This window comes from Zeus faber (assembly GCF_960531495.2).
Source record: "Zeus faber genome assembly, chromosome: 9".
Lineage (NCBI taxonomy): Eukaryota > Metazoa > Chordata > Actinopteri > Zeiformes > Zeidae > Zeus > Zeus faber.
In genome coordinates, this window is record NC_137197.1 from 2,319,077 (window position 1) to 2,342,175 (window position 23,099).

Consider the following 23,099-nt stretch of genomic DNA (forward strand, 5'->3'; position numbering starts at 1 on the left):
TTCTCGCTAACTTAACAAGTATCTTAGTTTGTTTGCAAGGGTTTATCTCACCGACCACGCAGTAGAATTTCCTGGACAACTGATATTCTATATTATGGGATACTATATTAGTTGGACTGAACATACCCTGGCACCCCACCCCCGGCCAAAAAAAGACAGAAGAGTCGAGAACAGATTATATATTTCCTTGATAACATGAAACCTTTAATGAGATACCTCGTTATGGCAAAATGACATGCTTTAGAATGAAATTGGAGTCAGGAATTTCTCACCACAATCCTGTGCTACAAACAATGTTTGGATCTTTTTCTAAAATACATATCTCCCACAGTAGACACAAATTGCATCATAGGTATTTACACTCCTGCATTGCTCAAGTAACAGGTCTATGTCCAGGCTCCCGACGGGTGGCTGTCAGTGATTTCCAGTTATAAGATCAAAGTGAATGTGCTAGATAGGGTTCCTATAATCCTTATTTTTGTTTTACTGTTGACATTGATACGGCTGTTCTCCTGTGTGAATACGCTGATGTTCCTTGAGATTTCCTGATTGCTTGAATCCTTTCCCACACCGTTGACATTTATACGGCTGTTCTCCCGTGTGAATCCGCTGATGAATCTCGAGATTTGCTGATTGTCTGAATCCTTTCGCACATTCTTGACATTTGTACGGCCGTTCTCCTGTGTGAATACGGCGATGTATCTTGAGATGAGATGGTCGACTGAATCCTTTCCCACACTGACATTTGTACGGCCGTTCTCCTGTGTGAGTGCGGAGATGTGCCTTGAGATTTCCTGATCGACTAAATCCTTTCGCACACTCTTGACATTTGTACGGCCGTTCTCCTGTGTGAATACGCTGATGTATCTTGAGATGAGCTGGTCGACTGAATCCTTTCCCACACTGTTGGCATTTGTACGGCCGTTCTCCTGTGTGAATACACTGATGTATCTTGAGATTTGGCGATTGTCTGAATCCTTTCCCACACAGTTGACAGTGGTACAATCCTCCGTATCCTGTGTGGATATATTCATGAATTTTGACTTCACTCGACGAAAAGTCTGTTTCGTCCATCTGGAATTTCACTCCTAGAAGAAAGAAAGAAAGAAAGAAAGAAAGGTATGGAATACAAAGAGAAAGTCATAGAGGGTATGAATCATTTAGGATATTGTGAAAAAAACCTGTAAAGCACTGTACCTTAAGAAAATGTAGAAAATGTAGTACAGGGAAGAGGTCAACCTGTTATTTAACCAAACTATGCATGTCAATAAAGTTTATCTAGTATTGTGAATGTCTGTAGTGTTTAAATAATTTTGTTTTACTTCTCCAATTCTGCAATATTGAGGATATTCTAACCTACCAACATTGATCCAGTCAACCAGCGACGTGGAGATGATTAAACGGCACAAATTGGGAAGAGAAAACAATAAAATGTTACCTGATTGAGGTTCTCTGGTCTCTATCCAATCTTCATCACTATCTTCAGTCTCAGTTTCAGAAGAGTCTGAAGAGAGGAGCTTCTCATCACAAGTTGGTTCTGAATCAGGAGCTGGATCTAAGCTCCCAGCTGCTCCTGATATTCCACAGTCCTCTCCACCAGTTTCTGGATTAATCTGTTCAGTTGAGGTGCTGGCTAGAGGTTCTGCCTCTGTGTTCTCCTTAGTTTGGCTTTCATTAAGCGGGGACCACTGAGTGCTCTCCTCACTCTTCACACAGACAGGAAGGAATGGGAACTCGGTCCAGAGGTCCTCGTCTTCCTCTTTAATGTGTGGAGGCTCTGGCTCCACCTTGACCAGACTGGGGCTCCACTCATGCTGCTCAGAGGGAAGCTCCTCTTTACAGACAGAGAGCTGCTGGAGGTCTGGAGGCAACACTGAAACACAGACACACAGTCAGGGAAGAAAACCAGGATAGTGTGTCCAAGCTGAGGTGAGAGGGCTCTTTCATAGTCACACAAACAGGTATTGTGTAGTATTTTACATGTTGTCGCTGTGTACGTTAGAACTATGTCGTTTATGGGAAGGAGTTTAAACAAAACAAATCATATATACAAAGTACCAACTGAATCATACAGTGTGTCACATTGTGTGGAACATTTAGATTGCCTCATTCTGCTATGTACATTTTCAATTAATTTATTACCTTCTATTATCTATTTTTATTTGTATGTTCTATTTTATTCTGACATGTCCCCATGTACTTTAGAAATAAGTAGTCTATGGGAGAGTTCAGACAAAACAAATAATTTACACGAAGCACCAAAGCACATTCAGCGCTACCAAAGCCTCAACAAACATCATCACACAATGCTTTTTCTCAAAACAGTTATGTAGTGGAAACAGAAGTGATATTTTCCAGATCGTTCCACGTCGTTTCCAGAAAGTTAGAAAGTGGTTGAAGTATAATGGCCTAAAGGTTTGATGCACAAATACAGAACACATTACCTTATGCCAACTGGTCTAGATTCATGATTGTCAACATTTTTCTTATCACGGACCCTCCGCGTGGTTGCTCCCCGGCCTGCTGCGCCCCTAGATCGATCCCGTCGCAACCTGCCTATCTCTCCCAGTGCCAAAACTCATTCTCAGCACATACACCACACAATAGTCCGAGGGCTTGCGGGATGGCGGGGTGCAGGCTATGTGGGTGGGGATGCGGCGGGCAGCTGTCATCTTGCCTGTCACGCTCCTGCCCAAGCATGCTTCTCGTTCGTTCCAAAATTTTTAATCCCACTCACATTAGCTTCGAACACACACGCATTGGCACACCAATCCTACTCCGAACAACACTCCATCGAATCAGGATCTGCGAGACAGGAGGGGTGCGAGTGATTTGGGTTTGACTTGCCTGAAGGACTCACACCCCCAACCCCGCAATTTTAACTGCAGTTACCAACAGCACACATTGAGCACTGGGGTTTTCCGGGGTGGCCGGTCGCTGGCGGATCGGTGTGGGGGCATGGTTGGCTGGGGGACGGTTGGGTGGGCCCCTCCTCCCGGCCTGGCTGGATTCCTGACGGCTTGCGCCTGGTGGCTTGGCTTGTGATGTGCTGCGACCTGGCGAGGCTGCGGAGAGCACCACCGGGTGCCTCCTGGGGCCCCTGGGGGCACTGCCTGTCGTTGTGGGTGTGGGTTGGGGTGTGGGGGGCAGCTCTTGGCCTTTTGCTTCTGCGGCGGGGCTTCTCTGCGGTGGGCGCCCCGGGTGCTGGGGGTGGCGGAGGGCCTGTATACCTGGCGGCCTGCCGGCATCACCCGGGGGGGGGTGTGACATCGGGGTGCCCCGCGCTGGGCAATTGCTGCTACGTGTATGGTCACTTGGCACTCACGCCGGGCGGGGCGCCTGGTCGGCTGCGGTGGGGCGGGCCCCCCCCCCCACTTGTGCGGGGCGTGGGTGGGTGTGGGGGTCTGTCACTGTGGGGCCGTAATCCGGGCCTGCGGTCCATGCCTTGCGCCCGTGGCCTGGGTTCTGTGCCGGCGGCTGCGTCTAGTTCCAGTTTTCCTGGACCTAATTCAGTTTTTCAATACATGTTGTCCAATGTTCATGTTTTTGTGTAAATGTTGTTTGTTTCTATGTTTATTTGTCTCACCGTGGTGATTCTCCCCCTCTTGGAGTAGTGATCAGTTGTTTATAGATCCAAACATGAAGAATAGTTCTCCAAAGAGGGGGGGTGGGTGGTGGCTCTCCATCACAAAAAACTGTGCTCTTGTCGTTCTACAGGTCGTCCACAGGACAGAGTTATTGCAGCAGTTCTTGATGATTTAAGAATCAATAAAGAGTTGCATTGCAGGTTGAGAATTTGAACTCCTCTTGCGGACTAACTCTGTCCTGGATACAAATGGCACAAATACTCTGTGTTGTATGCCCAGCATGCTGACAGCACAAAAAATATATATACTCGTATATCACGGACCCTCAATTAAACACTAATTAAGTCACAAACTATTTGATAAAATTTAGGCTTGGCCAATTGTGAAAAATTCCAATCGCCGATCGCTAGGGGTCAGCGATTGATAGACGATTTTATTTGGGAGGGGTGTTATAGAATGTAATGTAATGTGGCAATTGTGGTCTCTCCATTCCAGAAGTGCAGGATTTATTATTTTAAAAAGTTAAGTACTGAACTAAAACATTCACTCTTTACTAACTTAAGTCACATCGCGGCGAAAGCAACGGGGAGACGTACATCTCCACTGTTCCGACAGTGGAGATGCACAGGTGTTTTTGGAAAGGGACGGAACAGTCCCTTAACTCAGTTGTTTTTAAAAAATATTTGTAGGAAGTAGGAAGTACAAGTAGGAAACAAACAATAATAAATAGATCTAGAATGAAAAAGACAGGCACGGGAGCCAAGATCCCGCGCGCAGCACCGTCTGGAGAAACAAACAAAAAAAATAATCCTTGCTCCAATTCCCTGGGTTAGGTATACGTTTTTCATTTTCCATACAAGGAAGAAACTAAGGAAACAAAATAAATCAAAATCTTCAATCTTCTATTATAATGTGTGGGGTGGGGTGCCTGAGCACCTGCCCCTTTGCCCCTTGATGCCCCATGGAACCCATGGTGCCCTTTTTATCAGTTGCCTTTTTGTGAATCTGTGTGAATCTGCATCGAGGCAGCGAATTGTCTGGGCAAGATATGCATATTCATGAGGATGTGTGATCACGGGTGTGATCTGCGCTCCGCTGCTCCATATGCCTAGAGCGGCAAAGTGCCTAGAACCAGAGCTGGGGGTCCATGTGTGTTTTCTTTTATTTTTTTGGGGACCTGCACATTTTGACATCTCTGCACCGGCCTGTAGAGCGGGAAAGAGGTCCGATCACCAGTGGTTACTCAACAGCTCTCAGTGGAGAGGGCGAGAGACTCCGCCCCCTCTCCCCCTCTACGCTCCAGTTTCAGAACATGTAAAACTGCACTTACATCTGTCATCAATGTCAATAGCAATCAATGGAGTCCTTCAGCGATTGGTGATTTAATCATTTATGTGCCCAAGCCTACTAAGATTTTGTTTCTGCAAATCAAGACGCAAATCTGAGAAGGTTTTACTGTTAGATATGATTTAGTCCAAACTTCCATACCTGCCTATACTATAGTGAGAGAGATAACAGTGAAACTATGAGGCAAACAGTCATTACTGCACATTCTCTGTTTATATGGGCTCGTTGATTGAAATCATGCTGAAATTTAATTATTAATGGTTTTGCTTGAACTCCCTGTTACATCTTGAGGGACCCCTGGGGGGGTCCCCAGACCTCAGAGTTCAGAACCACTGTGATTATATGAACATTTTAAGGTCCCATCAAATTCAATAAATCTTCATGTAAACATTTCTGACCATATGTTAGTGGTAAAACCATCTTTGTTATCTGTTGTTCAATCCCAAAAGAAAACATTGATGCTTTAAGAATAAAGATTAAATAATTATAGTAAGAAATGTTTCTTTGCATTATTAAATAGTTTTTATTGTGTAATGTTTTGCATTTTGCAGACTGACAGACAGACAGACAGACAGACAGACAGACAGACAGATAGATGTATGTAATAAAGTAGTGTCTCTTCATACAGACAGACAGACAGATAGATGTATGTGATAAAGTAGTGTCTCTTCATACAGACAGACAGACAGACAGATAGATGTATGTAATAAAGTAGTGTCTCTTCATACAGACAGACAGACAGACAGATAGATGTATGTAATAAAGTAGTGTCTCTTCATACAGACAGACAGACAGATAGATGTATGTCATAAAGTAGTGTCTCTTCATACAGACAGACAGACAGATAGATGTATGTAATAAAGTAGTGTCTCTTCATACAGACAGACAGACAGACAGATAGATGTATGTCATAAAGTAGTGTCTCTTCATACAGACAGACAGACAGACAGATGTATGTAATAAAGTAGTGTCTCTTCATACAGACAGACAGACAGATAGATGTATGTCATAAAGTAGTGTCTCTTCATACAGACAGACAGACAGATAGATGTATGTCATAAAGTAGTGTCTCTTCATACAGACAGACAGACAGATAGATGTATGTCATAAAGTAGTGTCTCTTCATACAGACAGACAGACAGATAGATGTATGTAATAAAATAGTGTCTCTTCATACAGACAGATAGACAGATAGATGTATGTCATAAAGTAGTGTCTCTTCATACAGACAGACAGACAGATGGATGTATGTCATAAAGTAGTGTCTCTTCATACAGACAGACAGACAGACAGATAGATGTATGTCATAAAGTAGTGTCTCTTCATACAGACAGACAGACAGATAGATGTATGTCATAAAGTAGTGTCTCTTCATACAGACAGACAGATAGATGTATGTAATAAAGTAGTGTCTCTTCATACAGACAGACAGACAGACAGACAGACAGATAGATGTATGTAATAAAGTAGTGTCTCTTCATACAGACAGACAGACAGATAGATGTATGTCATGAAGTAGTGTCTCTTCATACAGACAGACAGACAGATAGATGTATGTCATAAAGTAGTGTCTCTTCATACAGACAGACAGACAGATAGATGTATGTCATAAAGTAGTGTCTCTTCATACAGACAGACAGACAGATAGATGTATGTCATAAAGTAGTGTCTCTTCATACAGACAGACAGACAGATAGATGTATGTCATAAAGTAGTGTCTCTTCATACAGACAGACAGATAGATGTATGTCATAAAGTAGTGTCTCTTCATACAGACAGACAGACAGATAGATGTATGTCATAAAGTAGTGTCTCTTCATACAGACAGACAGACAGATAGATGTATGTCATAAAGTAGTGTCTCTTCATACAGACAGACAGACAGATAGATGTATGTCATAAAGTAGTGTCTCTTCATACAGACAGACAGACAGATAGATGTATGTCATAAAGTAGTGTCTCTTCATACAGACAGACAGACAGATAGATGTATGTCATAAAGTAGTGTCTCTTCATACAGACAGACAGACAGATAGATGTATGTCATAAAGTAGTGTCTCTTCATACAGACAGACAGACAGATAGATGTATGTCATAAAGTAGTGTCTCTTCATACAGACAGACAGATAGATGTATGTCATAAAGTAGTGTCTCTTCATACAGACAGACAGACAGATAGATGTATGTCATAAAGTAGTGTCTCTTCATACAGACCTGCTCTGTGTAGCTTGACTTCAGGTGTCAGTATTAAATACAGTAGTTTGTTCAGCCTGCAGAGCTCCTGGTTCGAACGCCCCAGTCTGTTCTCACAATCCACCACAGATTCTTCTAAATGTCTGACAATGTCTTTGTCTGCTGCTGCTGCCAGTTTCTCGCTCAATAAAACTCTCACTTCTTTAGCTACTTTTACTTTTTCACAGACAAATAAAAGCTCTTCAACCGCAGCAACCATTCGCTCTTGTACACAAACAGTGAAAAGAGGGAGCTGCTCGGCCATTGTTTCTTCTTCTGCTTCTTCTTCTTCTTCGTGTTGACATCCAGCTTTGATGCATTAGCGCCACCGTTTGCTCCGGAGTGTACATCACACGCGAGACTTCGAATCTAAATGCTTCAAAATAATTCATCAATCAAATTAAAAAATGTTTAAATTTCATTTTAAAAATAGTAAAAAATACAATTTGAAAACCACACAGGCCCAAAACGACATTTTATCCTCCATGCTTTTCAAACTAGTCCTACCATAAAATCCTGTTCCATGTCCCAACACCTGTCCCTGCTTATGCATCACATCCCATAATAGCTGTGTTCAGTGCACAACGCCCCAACCTGTCAAGACAGTTTCCCTCTCTGTCCCACCTTCCTCACCACGTCCGCTTGTTGCTTTTTCCCAGGTGACACATTTAACCTCTGCTTTACTCCTTCTCGTCTGCATTTCTATATTTGCTTTGTTTAAAGACCCCCCCACCCTCCATGCGCTGACCCCTGACCCCTGACCCTGACCCTGACCCCTGACCCTGACCCTGACCCCTGACCCCTGACCCTGACCCCTGACCTCCCTCCTCCAAACAACAGGTTTGATGAACAGTTTGAGGTTTAAAACTGCAGTTTACACTCCAGAGCAGTCGATGGCGCTAATGCACCCTAACGTGGTTTGTCAAGCAGCATTAAAACAACGAAGAAGAAGAAGAAGAAGAAGAAGAAACAATGGCCGAGCAGCTCCCTCTTTTCACTGTTTGTGTACAAGAGCGAATGGTTGCTGCGGTTGAAGAGCTTTTATTTGTCTGTGAAAAGGTAAAAGTAGCTAAAGAAGTGAGAGTTTTATTGAGCGAGAAACTGGCAGCAGCAGCAGACAAAGACATTGTCAGACATTTAGAAGAATCTGTGGTGGATTGTGAGAACAGACTGGGGCGCTCGAACCAGGAGCTCTGCAGGCTGAACAAACTACTGTATTTAATACTGACACCTGAAGTCAAGCTACACAGAGCAGGTCTGTATGAAGAGACACTACTTTATGACATACATCTATCTGTCTGTCTGTCTGTATGAAGAGACACTACTTTATGACATACATCTATCTGTCTGTCTGTCTGTCTGTATGAAGAGACACTACTTTATGACATACATCTATCTGTCTGTATGAAGAGACACTACTTTATTACATACATCTGTCTGTCTGTCTGTATGAAGAGACACTACTTTATTACATACATCTGTCTGTCTGTCTGTATGAAGAGGAACTCTGCTTTATTAAATACATCTATCTGTCTGTCTGTCTGTATGAAGAGGAACCCTGCTTCATTAAATACATCTTATCTTCTTCATTTTGACTGAATAACATTGTCAGTGTAGTGAGATAAACTTGAGATTGTAAACTATAAAATCATGGCTCGTGACTTTCCTTCTGTCCTATACAGTTAAAATGGGGAGAAAGCTAAATCATTTCGGGGAAAAGAGAAATATGAATAATAAACAATTTGAATCCAAATAGGTTATAGAACGCAATGCTTTTCTAAAATGTATGGAGCAGAACGATGCAATCTGGAGGTTTCACACATTGACACACAATGTGATTCACTTGGTGCTTTATATAAAATCTTTGATTTGTCTTGAGATATTTTCAGAGTGCTGAATGTGTGACTATGAAAGAGCCCTCTCACCTCAGCTTGGACACACTATCCTGGTTTTCTTCCCTGACTGTGTGTCTGTGTTTCAGTGTTGCCTCCAGACCTCCAGCAGCTCTCTGTCTGTAAAGAGGAGCTTCCCTCTGAGCAGCATGAGTGGAGCCCCAGTCTGGTCAAGGTGGAGCCAGAGCCTCCACACATTAAAGAGGAAGAGGAGGACCTCTGGACCGAGTTCCCATTCCTTCCTGTCTGTGTGAAGAGTGAAAGTGATGAAGAGGGGGCTCAGTGGTCCCTACACAGAGCAGGTCTGTATGAAGAGGAAATCTACTTTATTACATACGTCTTTCTGTCTGCCTGCCTGCATGCCTTGCGCTTTGACCAAGAAATCAGCCTTTTGGTCCAAGTATCGACAAAGAGGTTACAACAACCAGAAACCGCTCTCCATTTGTTTCCTCAATTGCCACCGTCATTTTGTTAATCTCTTCTTCACGAACAACATTTATTTAATAATAGAGTAATTCTAATTTGTGTCCAAAAGTAATTAACATTCTTTGCTGTGTATTTGATGTATATACTGAGCTGCAGGCTGTCAAATGTGCTGCTGTGCAGGTCTGCCCCATACAGTTAAAATGATGAGATAATCGCCTTCTCAGAAGACGTTTATTTTAACAATCATATGCATTCTCATATATACAGTTCACAAGTGGTAAATCAAAAACAAGAGGTGGGTTAGAAATGACCTTATATCTGTGGAACTTTCGCTCTGTTAGTAACGTTATCGAGTAAGTGCTGTCTGAAGGACACAGTGTTTTTAATGTAGCCTAACTACTAACACCAGCACTGATAAAACCAACAATAACAAGAGCACATTTATATTGACTCACCTCATGAGAAGGCTGATGTTGCATGGCAGACACCAAATGCTTCATGTCTGGCTTAAGGGACAACAGTCTCAGTCCAAGATCTGGCTCAACATTCAATTTATTCCTCTATTTCGTCTTCAATCCCACAAGCGCCGAAAAGCCAGTCTCACAGAGATACGTCGTGGGGAAAGGCATCAGAAATCGAATAGCTCTGTTGGAAAGATTGGGATACTCAGTAGCAACATGAAGCCAAAAGTTTGTCAGGTACTTCTGTGAGAAATCCGGTTTCAACGCGCTGTCGCAGGAGAGGTCCACAAGATTGTCCTTCTCTTTTGCGCTCAGGCCTGCGAGGGTCTTGTCACTGTGGCTGGTGAAGGGGTTTTCCATCCAGTTGCACTGCACATCTGGAATGAGGAAGTATTCACGCAGCTTGGTCCTTAATCCATGCAGGTGTTCTTTGACATGAGTACTCACGGTGACAGGAAGGCGCATTTTTTCCTTTGTCAAAAAAATCAGACAGATTCTCAAACGAGTCAAAGTTTGACCGGTCAACTCGCCTGGCCCACATCTACATTTTTCTTATGGTCGCTTCTATTTTATTCTGGACATTGAACATGGTCACTGCTTTTCCTTTGAGACTGAGGTTGAGTCCTTTTAAGTGGCTGAAAATGTCGGCCAGGAATCCCAATTTAGCGAGCTGCTCAAAATCACTGAAGCCATGTGCGAGTTCAAACTTTGTGTTGAGAAAAAACACCCTCACCTCATCACTCGATTGAAAAAGTTGCGTCAGTAGCTTCCCCCATGAGAGCCACCGGACTTGGCTGTGTGACAGAAGCTGCTTATAGTCACTGCCCACGTCGTCACATAGAACGGAAAATAAACGTGATTGCAGTGGGCGGCTTTTGATGAAGTTGACTGCTGTAACTGCCTCATCAGGAACAGTCTTTGGATCTGCAGGCATTTTCTTTATAGCCAGCGCTTCGCTGTGTATACTGCAGTGGACAGATGCTACTCATGGAGCCACAGCTTTCACCTGGGTGATGACTCCACTGTGCTGGCCCAGCATCGCACAGGCCCCAGTAGCACTCACTCCCACACATTTGGACCAATCAATCCCGTTTTAAACTATGAACGCGTCAAAAATGGCCTCAACAGTTGAACGCGTCGGTAAAGATTTGCAAAACAGGATCCCTTCTTTTATCTCTCCATTGTTTTCATACCTTACATAGGCAAGCGGGTTTGACAGATTTGTGATGTCTGTCGATTCATCCGGTTGGAGGGCATAAAAACGACTCTCGTACGCTCGTTATCAGCTGTTCTGACACAATCTCTGCCATATCGTCAATCCTGCGTTTGACTGAGTTATCAGACAATGAGATGAAGTTGATTGGCTTGCATGCCTTCTCCTGCAACATCACCCCCGCTATCTCTTGTGGCGGGAAGAATTTAATTCTCCCCGATTGTATGTGGCTTAGCAGCCTTGGCTATGAGTCGGGCGACCTGATCGGATGCTTCCATTGCCTTTGTGTTCTCGGTGCCCATACATAATGTTTCGATGACTTTCTTACAAACCCTCAGTTACTTCAGTGATGGTGCATTTCTGAAGGTTTTAAAGAAAAATACCATGAAACTATTATTATTTTTTTTCATAAATTTTTTTTTTGCAATTTATATTTATTTATGTGTTTTGTTTGTTTTTTTATTCATTTATTGATTTTATTTTATTTTATTTTATTTTTTCAGTAAAATCAGTGTGTTTTGCCCATGATTTGGTGGCACACTTGCAATACCCCTGGTGGGCCGTGACCCACAGGTTGCGAATCGCTGCCATAAACGACATATTTCTAAAGTACATGGTGACGACATGTAGAACACTGCACAAAACATTTTTGTGTGACTACCAAAGAACCCTTTCACCTCAGCTTGGACACACTATCCTGGTTTTCTTCCCTGACTGTGTGTCTGTGTTTCAGTGTTGCCTCCAGACCTCCAGCAGCTCTCTGTCTGTAAAGAGGAGCTTCCCTCTGAGCAGCATGAGTGGAGCCCCAGTCTGGTCAAGGTGGAGCCAGAGCCTCCACACATTAAAGAGGAAGAGGAGGACCTCTGGACCAAGTTCCCATTCCTCCCCGTCTGTGTGAAAAGTGAAGAGTGCACTCTGTGGTCCCAGGTTCATCAAAGCCAAACTGAGGAGAACACAGAGGCAGAACCTCTAGCCAGCACCTCAACTGAACCGATGAATCCAGAAACTGGTGGAGAGGACTGTGGAATATCAGGAGCAGCTGGGAGCTTAGATCCAGCTTCTGATTCGGAATCAACTTGTGATGAGAAGCTCCTCTCTTCAGATTCTTCTGAAACTGAGACTGAAGATAGGGATGAAGATTGGATGGAGACCAGAGAACATCAGTCAGGTAACATTTTATTGTTTTCTCTTCCCAATTTGTTCTGTTTAATCATCTTAATCACATCGCTAGTTGACTGGATGAATGTTGGCAGGTTATGATATCCTCAATATTGCAGAATTTGAGAAATAAAACAAAATTATATAAACACTACAGACATTCACAATACTAATTAAACTTTATTGACATGCATAGTTTTTCCTTTGCTTGTTTCTTTCCTTCCTCCAGGAGTGAAATCCCAGTTTGACGAGACAGACATTTCATCAAATGAACTCAAAATTCATCAGCGTATTCACACAGGAGAGCAAACGCACGAATGTCAACAGTGTGGGAAAGGATTCAGTCGACCATCTCATCTCAAGATTCATCAGCGTACTCACACAGGAGAACGCCCGTACAAATGTCAACAGTGTGGGAAAGGATTCAGTCGAACCATCTCATCTCAAGATTCATCTGCGTATTCACACAGGAGAACGGCCGTACAAATGTCAACAGTGTGGGAAAGGATTCACTCGATCAGGATCCCTCAAGGAACATCAGCATATTCACACAGGAGAACCGCCGTACAAATGTCAACAGTGTGGGAAAGGATTCAATCGATCAGAAAATCTCGAAAGACATCAGCGCGTTCACACAGGAGACAAGCCGTACAAATGCCTACAGTGTGGGAAAGGATTTAAGCATTCAGGATATCTCAAGGAACATGACCGTATTCACACAGGAGAACGGCCGTACAAATGTCAACAGTGTGGCAAAGGATTCAGTCAACCATCTCATCTCAAGATACATCAGCGTACTCACACAGGGGAACGGCCGTACAAATGTCAACAGTGTGGGAAAGGATTCAAGCTTTCTGGGAATCTCAAGATACATCAGCGTATTCACACAGGAGAACGGCCGTACAAATGTCAGCTGTGTGGGAAAGGATTTAGTCGATCAGGAAATCTTGAGATTCATCAGCGTATTCACACAGGAGAACGGCCATACAAATGTCAACAGTGTGGGAAAGGATTCAGTCAATCAGTATCTCTCAAGACACATCAGCGTACTCACACAGGAGAACAGCCGTACAAATGTCAACAGTGTGGGAAAGGATTCAGTCAATCAGTATCTCTCAAGACACACCAGCGTACTCACACAGGAGAACAGCCGTACAAATGTCAACAGTGTGGGAAAGGATTCAGCCAATCAGGAAATCTCAAGGAACATCAGCGTATTCACAAAGGAGCTCATACAAATGTCAACAGTAAAACAAAAATTAGGATTAGTTAGGAACCCAAACTAGCACATTAACTTTGATCTTACAACTGGAAATCACTGTTTAAAAGCCACTAGCGGGGAGCCTGGACATAGACCCATGACTTGAGCAATGCAGGAGTGCAAATACCTGCGATGCAAACTGTGTCTCCCATGGGAGATATGAAGATTTCTTTGAAGCACAGGGTTGTGGAGAGACATTCTCTTCATGAGGTCAGACTACACTGCAGACTGCACTCGGCGCTGGCTCGCAGACTCTGGGAGGTATCAAGCAGGTTTAATATCTCGTCGTGTGAGGATGGAGTTGGAAGTGACTCAGCGAGCTACGGCCAATGAGAGCAGACATGGGGTGAGGGGGAGGGGAGTGCAAGGAGAAGGGAGTGCACGGGGCAGCAGCCAGAAACACACGACATGCCTATTTTACTATTCTTCTCTAGGTTTTTAATATATTTTTACTTAAATTGTGCTTTTATTCACCTTTTTTTTTTTTTTTTTTTTTTTTTCTTTTTACAGTGATCAAGAATATAATAAAAATAAAAATAATAATAATCCAGTCCCGTGCATGGGATCGCGTCATTTCCAGTGTCAATTCTCGCGTGTGTTTTTGTGACAACTAAGTCTGGAGACGCAACAGAATTGTCAGGGATTCCTCCTCCTGGTGTAATATTTTGTAATGTGTGACCCACTGTCACCGATCAGTCATGTAGTGTGAAACAACAAGACGGCAAGATTCCTGATCACAAGACAAAATTGTGTAGTGTGAACAGTACAATGATCTGGCCACTTTGAAAGTCATGTAGTGTGCCTATGGCATTAAGCATTTTCCCATAACTGGAATTAATTAGTTGAATTAAAGAGTTCATGTTATCAGGGAAAAATACTCACCTGTGCTCGACTCCAGCTCGTTTGTTTTTTTTTGCCACCTTCAGTCCAACTAATATAGTAGCCCATAGTATACAATATCAATTGCCACGGTAACCCTTGCTAACAAACTGAGACCCTCGTTAAGTCAGCTAGAACAAAATGTATTTTGCAAAATACAAGAGTAATACATTAAAACACACATCGTGTTGTAACTACACCCCTAGTTTCATGTTTCATCCCTCATACAATAATACATGATGTGTGGGGGGGGGGGGGGTTTAATACTGAGAAGTTACAGTTTGGGCGTTTTGACAATTCACAATGTTATGGTGCAAGATAACTACAGTATATAAGAGCAGGCATGCACAGCTGGCAGATGTTTTTCACTACCATGAACATCTCTTTGTTACAGGGGCTGTTATTTGAGTCCCGCGGAGGGACTGTGTTCCAGGGTCGGGCGATCACCAGGGTGAGGCCCCTCCTAGTCGAGGTCCTGTTCGAAAGACTCAGCATGGACCTCATTGGGCCATTATACCGCAGTGCCTGCGGGTAGCGTTTGGGGTTAGTCCTAGTGGATTAAGTGTGGCGCAGGTGCTGTGTCAGGTCATCTCCCAAGTCGGGATTCCGAAGGAAATCCCGACAGACCAGGGCACTGCCTTTATGTCACGTACACTTCGGGAACTTCATGAGTTACTGGGCATCCGCTCAATTAGGACCAGTGTTTACCATCCCCAGACCGACGGCCTGGTGAAATGCTTTAATAAAATGCTGAAAAACATGATTCTAAAGTTTGTTCATGATGATAGCCGTAATTTGGATAAGTAGTTGGACCCCCTGTTGTTTGCGGTGCGGGAGGTTCCCAGGCCTCCACGGGATTTTCTCCCCCTGGACTACTCTTTGGCAGGAGACCTAATTAAAGAAACCTGGGAGGAGGGTCCGAGCACCAGTAAGAATGAAATACAGTATGAGAGCAAAGTTACACGCTCACGCTGATTCAGCCGTTATCACGGGAGAATTTGCTCCATATATTGTTGTTACTATACCCGCCTCTGCTTCTGGCTTTATGTAATATTGTGGTCTCCAGGGCTGTTTTGTGTTTGGATTTACCTGAACTGGATTTGCTGACTTAACCAATCCCTCATCTGTGTCATGCTTGGACCATATCTTTTCTGGAATTACCTGCTCCATTTCTTCCCTCAACATTTCCTGTTTGCCTCTTTCTTCTTGGTTCTGCATCTGTCATTTTCTGCTACGTCAATCTTCTGTAGCTCACCTTCCATCTCTGTGTCACAAAGTATTTTTGTGAAGTTATTGCATTCAGACTTGAGTGTCAGTGGGTTATTTGGCAGCTTGCCATGCCTTGTGCTTTCTTTTTGTCCTTATCTTTCCTTGTTAGCTCCTCCTGTGTCATGTTTCTCTGTTCTCTGTATCTTTTTGCCTTGTTCTGCCAGTCTCTGCTCACTCTGACGGTGCTTGTCCACAGCATGAATAACATGATCACAATATTCCTTGTGGCTTTTAGATGAAGTCAGTCCCACCACATCGTCCAGCTTTTTTCTGTCTGGCACTGGCAAAGCCTCTAGCATTGAGTTCCCAAAGCAATTCTTGTGTCGCTTCTGCTAGACCTCCTTTTCTTAATACTCTATTCATGCTGGTTACCCCCAGTACTCTGACCAACAGCGCTTTCAGGTCTCCCACCGCTATTAACCTTCCCATTGTCTGCTCCTCAAATGTCTTGATTCACTTACTTGCTTCCTCATTTATGTTGGGTAAGGTCAGTATCAGGCCCTCTAAGTCTTGGGCTCCCCATGGGATATACAGGTACTCCTCACTTACCCTTCGGACTTAGGACCAGCTCTCTGACCAGTCGGTATTGTGCGCTGCGTACATTACCGCACCTTGCACGCTGCATGTGCTGCGTCTCAGCGTTTTTGTATTTCTTCCTTATTCAATGGGAACCTCTTTCCTAGCATCTGTACTGGTGTATCCTTCATTTCTACCGCTGAACTATAGTATCAAACACTATTTTCAACAATCGAAAAATTAAAACTTCAACAACAAGAGATACAAGTTACATTAATTTTATACAAGATCACAATGAGTGACTCCAGATGCCTTTCTCAAGGGAGGAGACTCAAAAATTTACATTTACGAGCCCACGTTGCTAATTGCCCGAATTGGAACCCCCGGTCTAGATTGCCACGGTGAAATCCGGGTTCCAGACGTGTAGAACTCAAAATGAGATCAGATCCAGACTTGATGACCTCAGAATTGGAACCCTCAATTGGAAGCCAACATGGAGTATCACCGCTGAGAACCAGCGTAATCTAAAACAGCGAGCGCCTTAGTTTCTTCACTGGAATTTATCAGATCAACATACACTTGGAGAGTTATTCGAGAAGCTTTAACTAATTATTCCTGATCGTCACAATGTCATACCTGTATTTTTATCTTTTATATTCGTCAAAAATTCCTCCTGATATCCTTAATTATTTTTACTTTACCTGAAAGTTTAGTATTCTGTTTTTCTCTCTCTTCTCCCTCTCTCCTTCTCCAATTCTGACCTCTTGTTCCCAACCGAGTCCCTCAGGGAATTCTCCTCCAGGCCCACTCGTCACACACTCAACTCCTTAATTCTTTACAGACCTTGGCGACACTATTCAAGAGGTGGATCGCACTCACTGACACAGACACCATCACAATTCAATTTTCATCCTGCAGACAAACTGTGGACAAACACTATTTTATCAGAATCCCTAGTATTTAGACAATTTAACATAAACAATTACTTTTAAGGGTCTTTTTTTGGAGATATTCTATTAGCGACTGTTTTCACACAATAATGTCCTTTGGAAGCAGACTCATAATCAGTCTTTTCAATGCACGTATTCCTGCCACAAGGGCTCATACAATTCTAGCGGGCATGAAGGGAACAGGCCTGTCAGCCTCTTTTTGTACCTTTATAAAATGTATATCTGTTATTTACCCAAGTTCTTATCTATTTTAATCACAATATTTCTTACCATTAAACATGAACTATACCTCACACTGTTATTATAAACAGCAATTTCACACTCTATAATTCCTCAAGCTATTTTAGCAAATACAATTTCACAACCATCTTTGCAGCTGCCCCACTTACACATACACACACACACACAGTGACAACCACACATATAGCAATTCACAGGGAAACCTGTTTTTCTCTCACTCTCTACCTTCGCCAACCAAATACGGTTTATATTATTTGCTGATTGTACGCTGATTCTTATGAATGTATGAATGATTCTTATGAATGAACGAATGGATGGTTCTTATGAACGTATGAATGATTCTTATGAATGAACGTATGAATGATTTTTATGAATGTATGAGTGATTTTTATGAACACTTCTTAAGAAGGTATGAATGAACATATGAATGATTTTTATGAATAATTCTTATGAATGTTTAAATGATTATTATGAATGGATGAATGAACTACAAATCATTCTTATGAATGTATGAATATTTTTAATGAACGTATGAATGATTCTTATGAATTTATGAATAATTCTTATGAACGTATGAGTGATTGTTATGAACGTATGAACTGCCACAAACTTGTCTCTTGGCTCCCACTCAGATGCGTAGGTTCAGCTTCCCTATGTGTTCCAGGAAGCAGAACAGATCTCGATGCTGGACGTCGTTGTCCAGGGAGACCAGAGTGGAAGGACGGTCTCTACGCGCTCTCTGATCAAATAAAAGGTTTAAATATGGAGGATATTCGTCCGATTCAAAGCGCATCACGCGAGCAGAGTGAACGTGTGGAGTGTTGGATCACCTCTGCCTGCTCGTAGCTTTCCTCCTCATTGATAAAAGTGATGCAGGAGTCTGTACCGATTAAAAATCCAGTTCTAGCATCATAAGGAGGGAACGAGAAACCTGGACAAGCTGCAGCGAAACAAGCACAACATTTAACCATTCATACTGTTATAACTTATCCTGTGTGTGTGGAATCGCATTTCAATATTCTGCATATTCATTTATTTATATTGACTTTCTGTTTTGTATTTTTTGGACATTTGTCGATATTTGACCTTTTTATAATTTTATTTTTACTTTAATTTTTATTCTAATTTATTTTATCATTATTTCATTTTTTTTTTTTCAGGCTGTTAAGCTATTTTTAAATGCTAATCGTCAATAGAGAATGCACCAATCCTCACCACAACAAATATCTCATATGATTATTTATACGTATATGATTAAAAGCACGCTGGAATATACTGTATATTGTTATTGTTTTGTTATCATTGTTTTTGTTATTATTATTTATTATTATTATTATTATTACAATTATTTGTGTGTGTGTGTATGTGTGTACGTGGACAGTAGCAGGTTCTGTCCTTTGTGTTTTACAATTCTAACCTGGTGCTCGAATGACAAACACATAAAACGCATTTCAAGAAAACAAACAGAATTGAAAAGCTTCAGGTATTCAAACACTGTTTTTGGACACTCAAAGTTATTGGTCGTATTAAACCAGGGCTGCCCACACTTTTTCGGCTTGCGAGCTACTTTTAAAATGACCATCTCAAAATGATCTACCTGCAATAAAAAATGCGAAATATATTTATTTATATACGGTGGTACTTTGACTTACGAGTTTAATTTGTTCCGTGACAGAGCTCGTAATTCAATCTGCAAATCAATAAGAAATAAGAAAAAAATATTTAAAAATAACAAATATTGTATAAAAACATAATAAAAGAGAATGTCGAAGAGAATCGCTCATGTTTTTCTATGATTTCACGCATCAATTCAATCAACATCATCCACTTCTTCTTCTCAGCACTTACTTTGCATGGTTAGAAAAAAAAAAAAGTCAAATTAATTGCACAAAAAGCACAAAACGCGAGCACAAAACACAAAAGAGATGCTTCCACGGTCAGGTATCCACATGAAGTGAACGAGTGAAATGCGGGATGCTGGCCGGATTCGCTGGCCACGCCAGCAGCGGCACCTGAAGCTCGCTCCTCGTAACTCACATTTTTGCTCGCAAATCAATACAAAAAAATTGACGTTGTGACAATCACATGCCTGATTGGGGCCCTCCTCATCTTTTCACAAGGTTAGCAGGTCGGTAATACGATAAAACGTATCAGAAGGATTGCATATGTCCACGGTAAATCTTATTAGATCTTAAACTCTGATTAAGGACATCCCTTTTCAACCCCCTTAAATGCATCTATTCATTGACTGCGATTTCATGCTGTACAGTATATGAATAGTTTTATACTTTTATACTCAATTGCTTCCCACATACAACATTGTGATATTTGGAGGAGTGTGTGGTTTCTGCTATTATATTTTAATAATTCCACATGCCGTGTACTGGCTCCAACAGCATAGACCTGTGTCTTGGTAAACATTGTGTACTGTAGTCTGTCAACGCTCTTAGAAGCTTTGATTAATCACTGATTTAAAAATATAGCCAGTGCACAGCATGTGGAGTTACTTACATTGAAATCTGGGGGAGCCACTGAACTTTGACTCTCGTAAATTGCTGCTTACACTCTATATTACTATATACTATAATATACTATATTTAGTGTACTAATGAAATGTACCTTTCTGGGCCACTGCATCCTGGATGCTCAGTGTTGCCGTCAGCAGCAGCAGGATGGAGGCTCCCCCCGCACGACACATGGTTCGGTCCACTCTATGCACTGGGAACACAGCCTGGAAAACTAAACAGGAAGTGACACAAGCACACTGCAAATATAGGGTTAGTAACGTCAATGAGTGTGTACCAGAAAATTCTTCATTTATCGCACACATCACAACACATGCACTCATGGTGCCCAGTGAAATTTGTTCTCTGCTTTTAACCCGTCCTGGCTTGTCCTTCATCCGGGGGGCAGCATACAGCAACGCCTGGGACCAATTACAAGTGTCCATTGCTGGTCAGATGATGATGTTCTCAATGTTCGGGGGTCCTTATCGATGTTACAAGAAGGAAACCACACGTGAGCATATACCAACTACACACAGAAAAGCCCCTAACCTGGAGATAACAGATGGCCCAGGTGGGAATTAAACCCAGGACCTTCTTGCTGTGAGGCAGCAGTGCCAAGGACTGTGCCACCGTACCCACTTCATGTGTGTGTACTGTGGAGTATGTATTTTGTAGTTTGTTGTTAGTTAGGGTTAGTTTAGTAGTTGGTAGCAGGTTAGGGTTAGTTAGGGTTAGTTCAGTAGTTGGAAGCAGGTTAGGGTAAGGTTAGTACTGTAGTTCAAGTTCAAGAGATTATTGATCACATAGGGTTAGTCAGGGTTAGGTTAGTAGGAGGCAGCAGGTTAGGGTTGGGGTTACAGGTTAGTAGTTGGCAGCAGTTAAGGGTTAGGCTAGTATTTGCTAGCAGGTTAGGGTTATTTTGGGTTAGGTTAGTAAAAGTTATCTTGATGACACCCCTCCACCTCGTCTATGGTTGGCAGAGCATCAGTGTTAGGTTAGTAGTTGGTAGAATGTTAGGGTTAGGTTAGTAGTTGATAGCAGCCAAGGGTTAGTTAGGGTTAGGTGTGTAATTGTCAGCAGGTTAGGGTTAGTTAGGGTTAGGTTAGTAATTGGTGGAAGATTAGGGTTAGGGTTAGGGTTAGGTCAGTAGTTGGTAGCAGCTGAGGCTTAGGTTAGTAGTTGTCAGCAGGTTAGGGTTAGTCAGGGTTAGGTGTGTAGTTGGTAGCAGCTGAGGCTTAGGTTAGTAGTTGTCAGCAGGTTAGGGTTAGTCAGGGTTAGGTGTGTAGTTGGCAGCAGCTGAGGCTTAGGTTAGTAGTTGTCAGCAGGTTAGGGTTAGGGTTAGGTGTGTAGTTGGTAGCAGCTGAGGCTTAGGTTAGTAGTTGTCAGCAGGTTAGGGTTAGTCAGGGTTAGGTGTGTAGTTGTCAGCAGGTTAGGGTTAGTTAGGGTTAGGTTAGTAGTTGGTGGAAGATTAGGGTTAGGGTTAGGGTTAGGTCAGTAGTTGGTAGCAGCTGAGGCTTAGGTTAGTAGTTGTCAGCAGGTTAGGGTTAGTCAGGGTTAGGTGTGTAGTTGGTAGCAGCTGAGGCTTAGGTTAGTAGTTGTCAGCAGGTTAGGGTTAGGGTTAGGTGTGTAGTTGGTAGCAGCTGAGGCTTAGGTTAGTAGTTGTCAGCAGGTTAGGGTTAGTCAGGGTTAGGTGTGTAGTTGGTAGCAGCTGAGGCTTAGGTTAGTAGTTGTCAGCAGGTTAGGGTTAGTCAGGGTTAGGTGTGTAGTTGGCAGCAGGTTAAGGTTAGTTTGTGTTTGGTGTAGAACTATGGGAGGCTCAACGGGTCAACGTAGAAAGTGTCTAAATAAATTCATAGCGCTGACAATTCAAGTGAAGCCATTATTAACGTGCTCATTTAAAGCGACTAATACTCTGAGTGCTTTGAGTAATGGACTTTATACTCTATTTCAAATGATTAATTTCATCAATACTTTTATACATATTTATGATGATATCTGTAAGTAATGGTATTGTGACTTCATGGTTTATTAGTCTTACTACAGAAGGTAATAGGATATTCTGTCAAGAGTTAAAATAACAATCATAAAATAAATAGAATAAAATCAAATCAATACAAAATGGAGATCTCACCTCTGTGGTGCTGGTCCAACTGCTCTGTTTCTCATCTGGTTCATCACTTATATACAAACCTTCTCAAACACCTTAATTTCCCCTCGGGGATCAATAAAGTACTACTTTCTATCTCATTAAAACAATGTTCTTCATATTAGGGCACGGTAATATTGATTTATTAAAACATGTCTGAGTACATAAAGTGGCATGTGAGGTAGTGTACATATGCCAAAGTAAAAATAAATGTTGGAGAACAGATCTAGGACTCTATGGACTGTGATGGGACAGCCATGGCCAGTTCCTGAGCTCAGGTGGATGCAAGGAGATCAAACATGACTTGAGTTTCACTTTATTTTTTGGGGAGAGGTTAGCACCACAGCTTTTCGACTCCAACTCTCCAACATAATGAATGGACTCCCTGTTTGTTGTTGACATTTGTTGGATACAATGACCACCCCCGTCCTCAATAGTCATTGTCCGAGCATTAGGTTTGCACAAATCTTTCCATAGTGAAAACAAGCCAAAATGAAGAAATAAACAACAACTAACGTACTGTGACACAACATAAAATGGAAACCGCCCATTAACCACAAATATTATGTTCACTTACGCAAACTCTATATTTAGCGATACTGTGCAAACACTCCTGCAACAGTATAGGGATGTACCCAAGTCCAAATCTGTTATTCTGGAAAGCACAAATAATGTGATGGAAACATATTTCTTCTACGTGAAGTTGCTTGTTATTATTCGGAAAAAAATTGACATGTCTGTGCAACAGCACGGATGTGTTTGTGTGTGAGGGAGAGAAAGAGATCAAGTTTATATGAAGGTGGTCTAGGACTGCTACAGTTGCTTTCAGAGATGCTACACATTAGGCATTCGATATATGCAAATTGTGAAGCAATGATGTGTGTTTTGAGAGCAATTTTGGAGTACACTTCAACACCAACATGCTGCTGCTTTTTCAGTTCAGAAAACATAGGCTTACTGCCATCATAGGAAAGACAACTCGGTTTGCTATTAAAGGAGAACACTGGCAGATGAA

The 23,099-nt window shown here is 42.3% G+C and overlaps 1 protein-coding gene across 1 annotated transcript; it reads right to left on the reverse strand.

Annotated features, from left to right (window-relative positions):
- Window positions 1–231: 231 nt before the first annotated feature.
- Window positions 232–20,129, reverse strand: LOC307235274 (uncharacterized protein; the record flags this gene model as incomplete). Its single annotated transcript, XM_080007308.1, has 3 exons — window positions 232–1,088; window positions 1,439–1,873; window positions 20,051–20,129. The coding sequence occupies 3 exons, from the start codon at window positions 20,127–20,129 to the stop codon at window positions 484–486; spliced, it is 1,119 nt and encodes a 372-aa protein (XP_079863434.1). The 3' UTR covers window positions 232–483.
- Window positions 20,130–23,099: the final 2,970 nt, after the last annotated feature.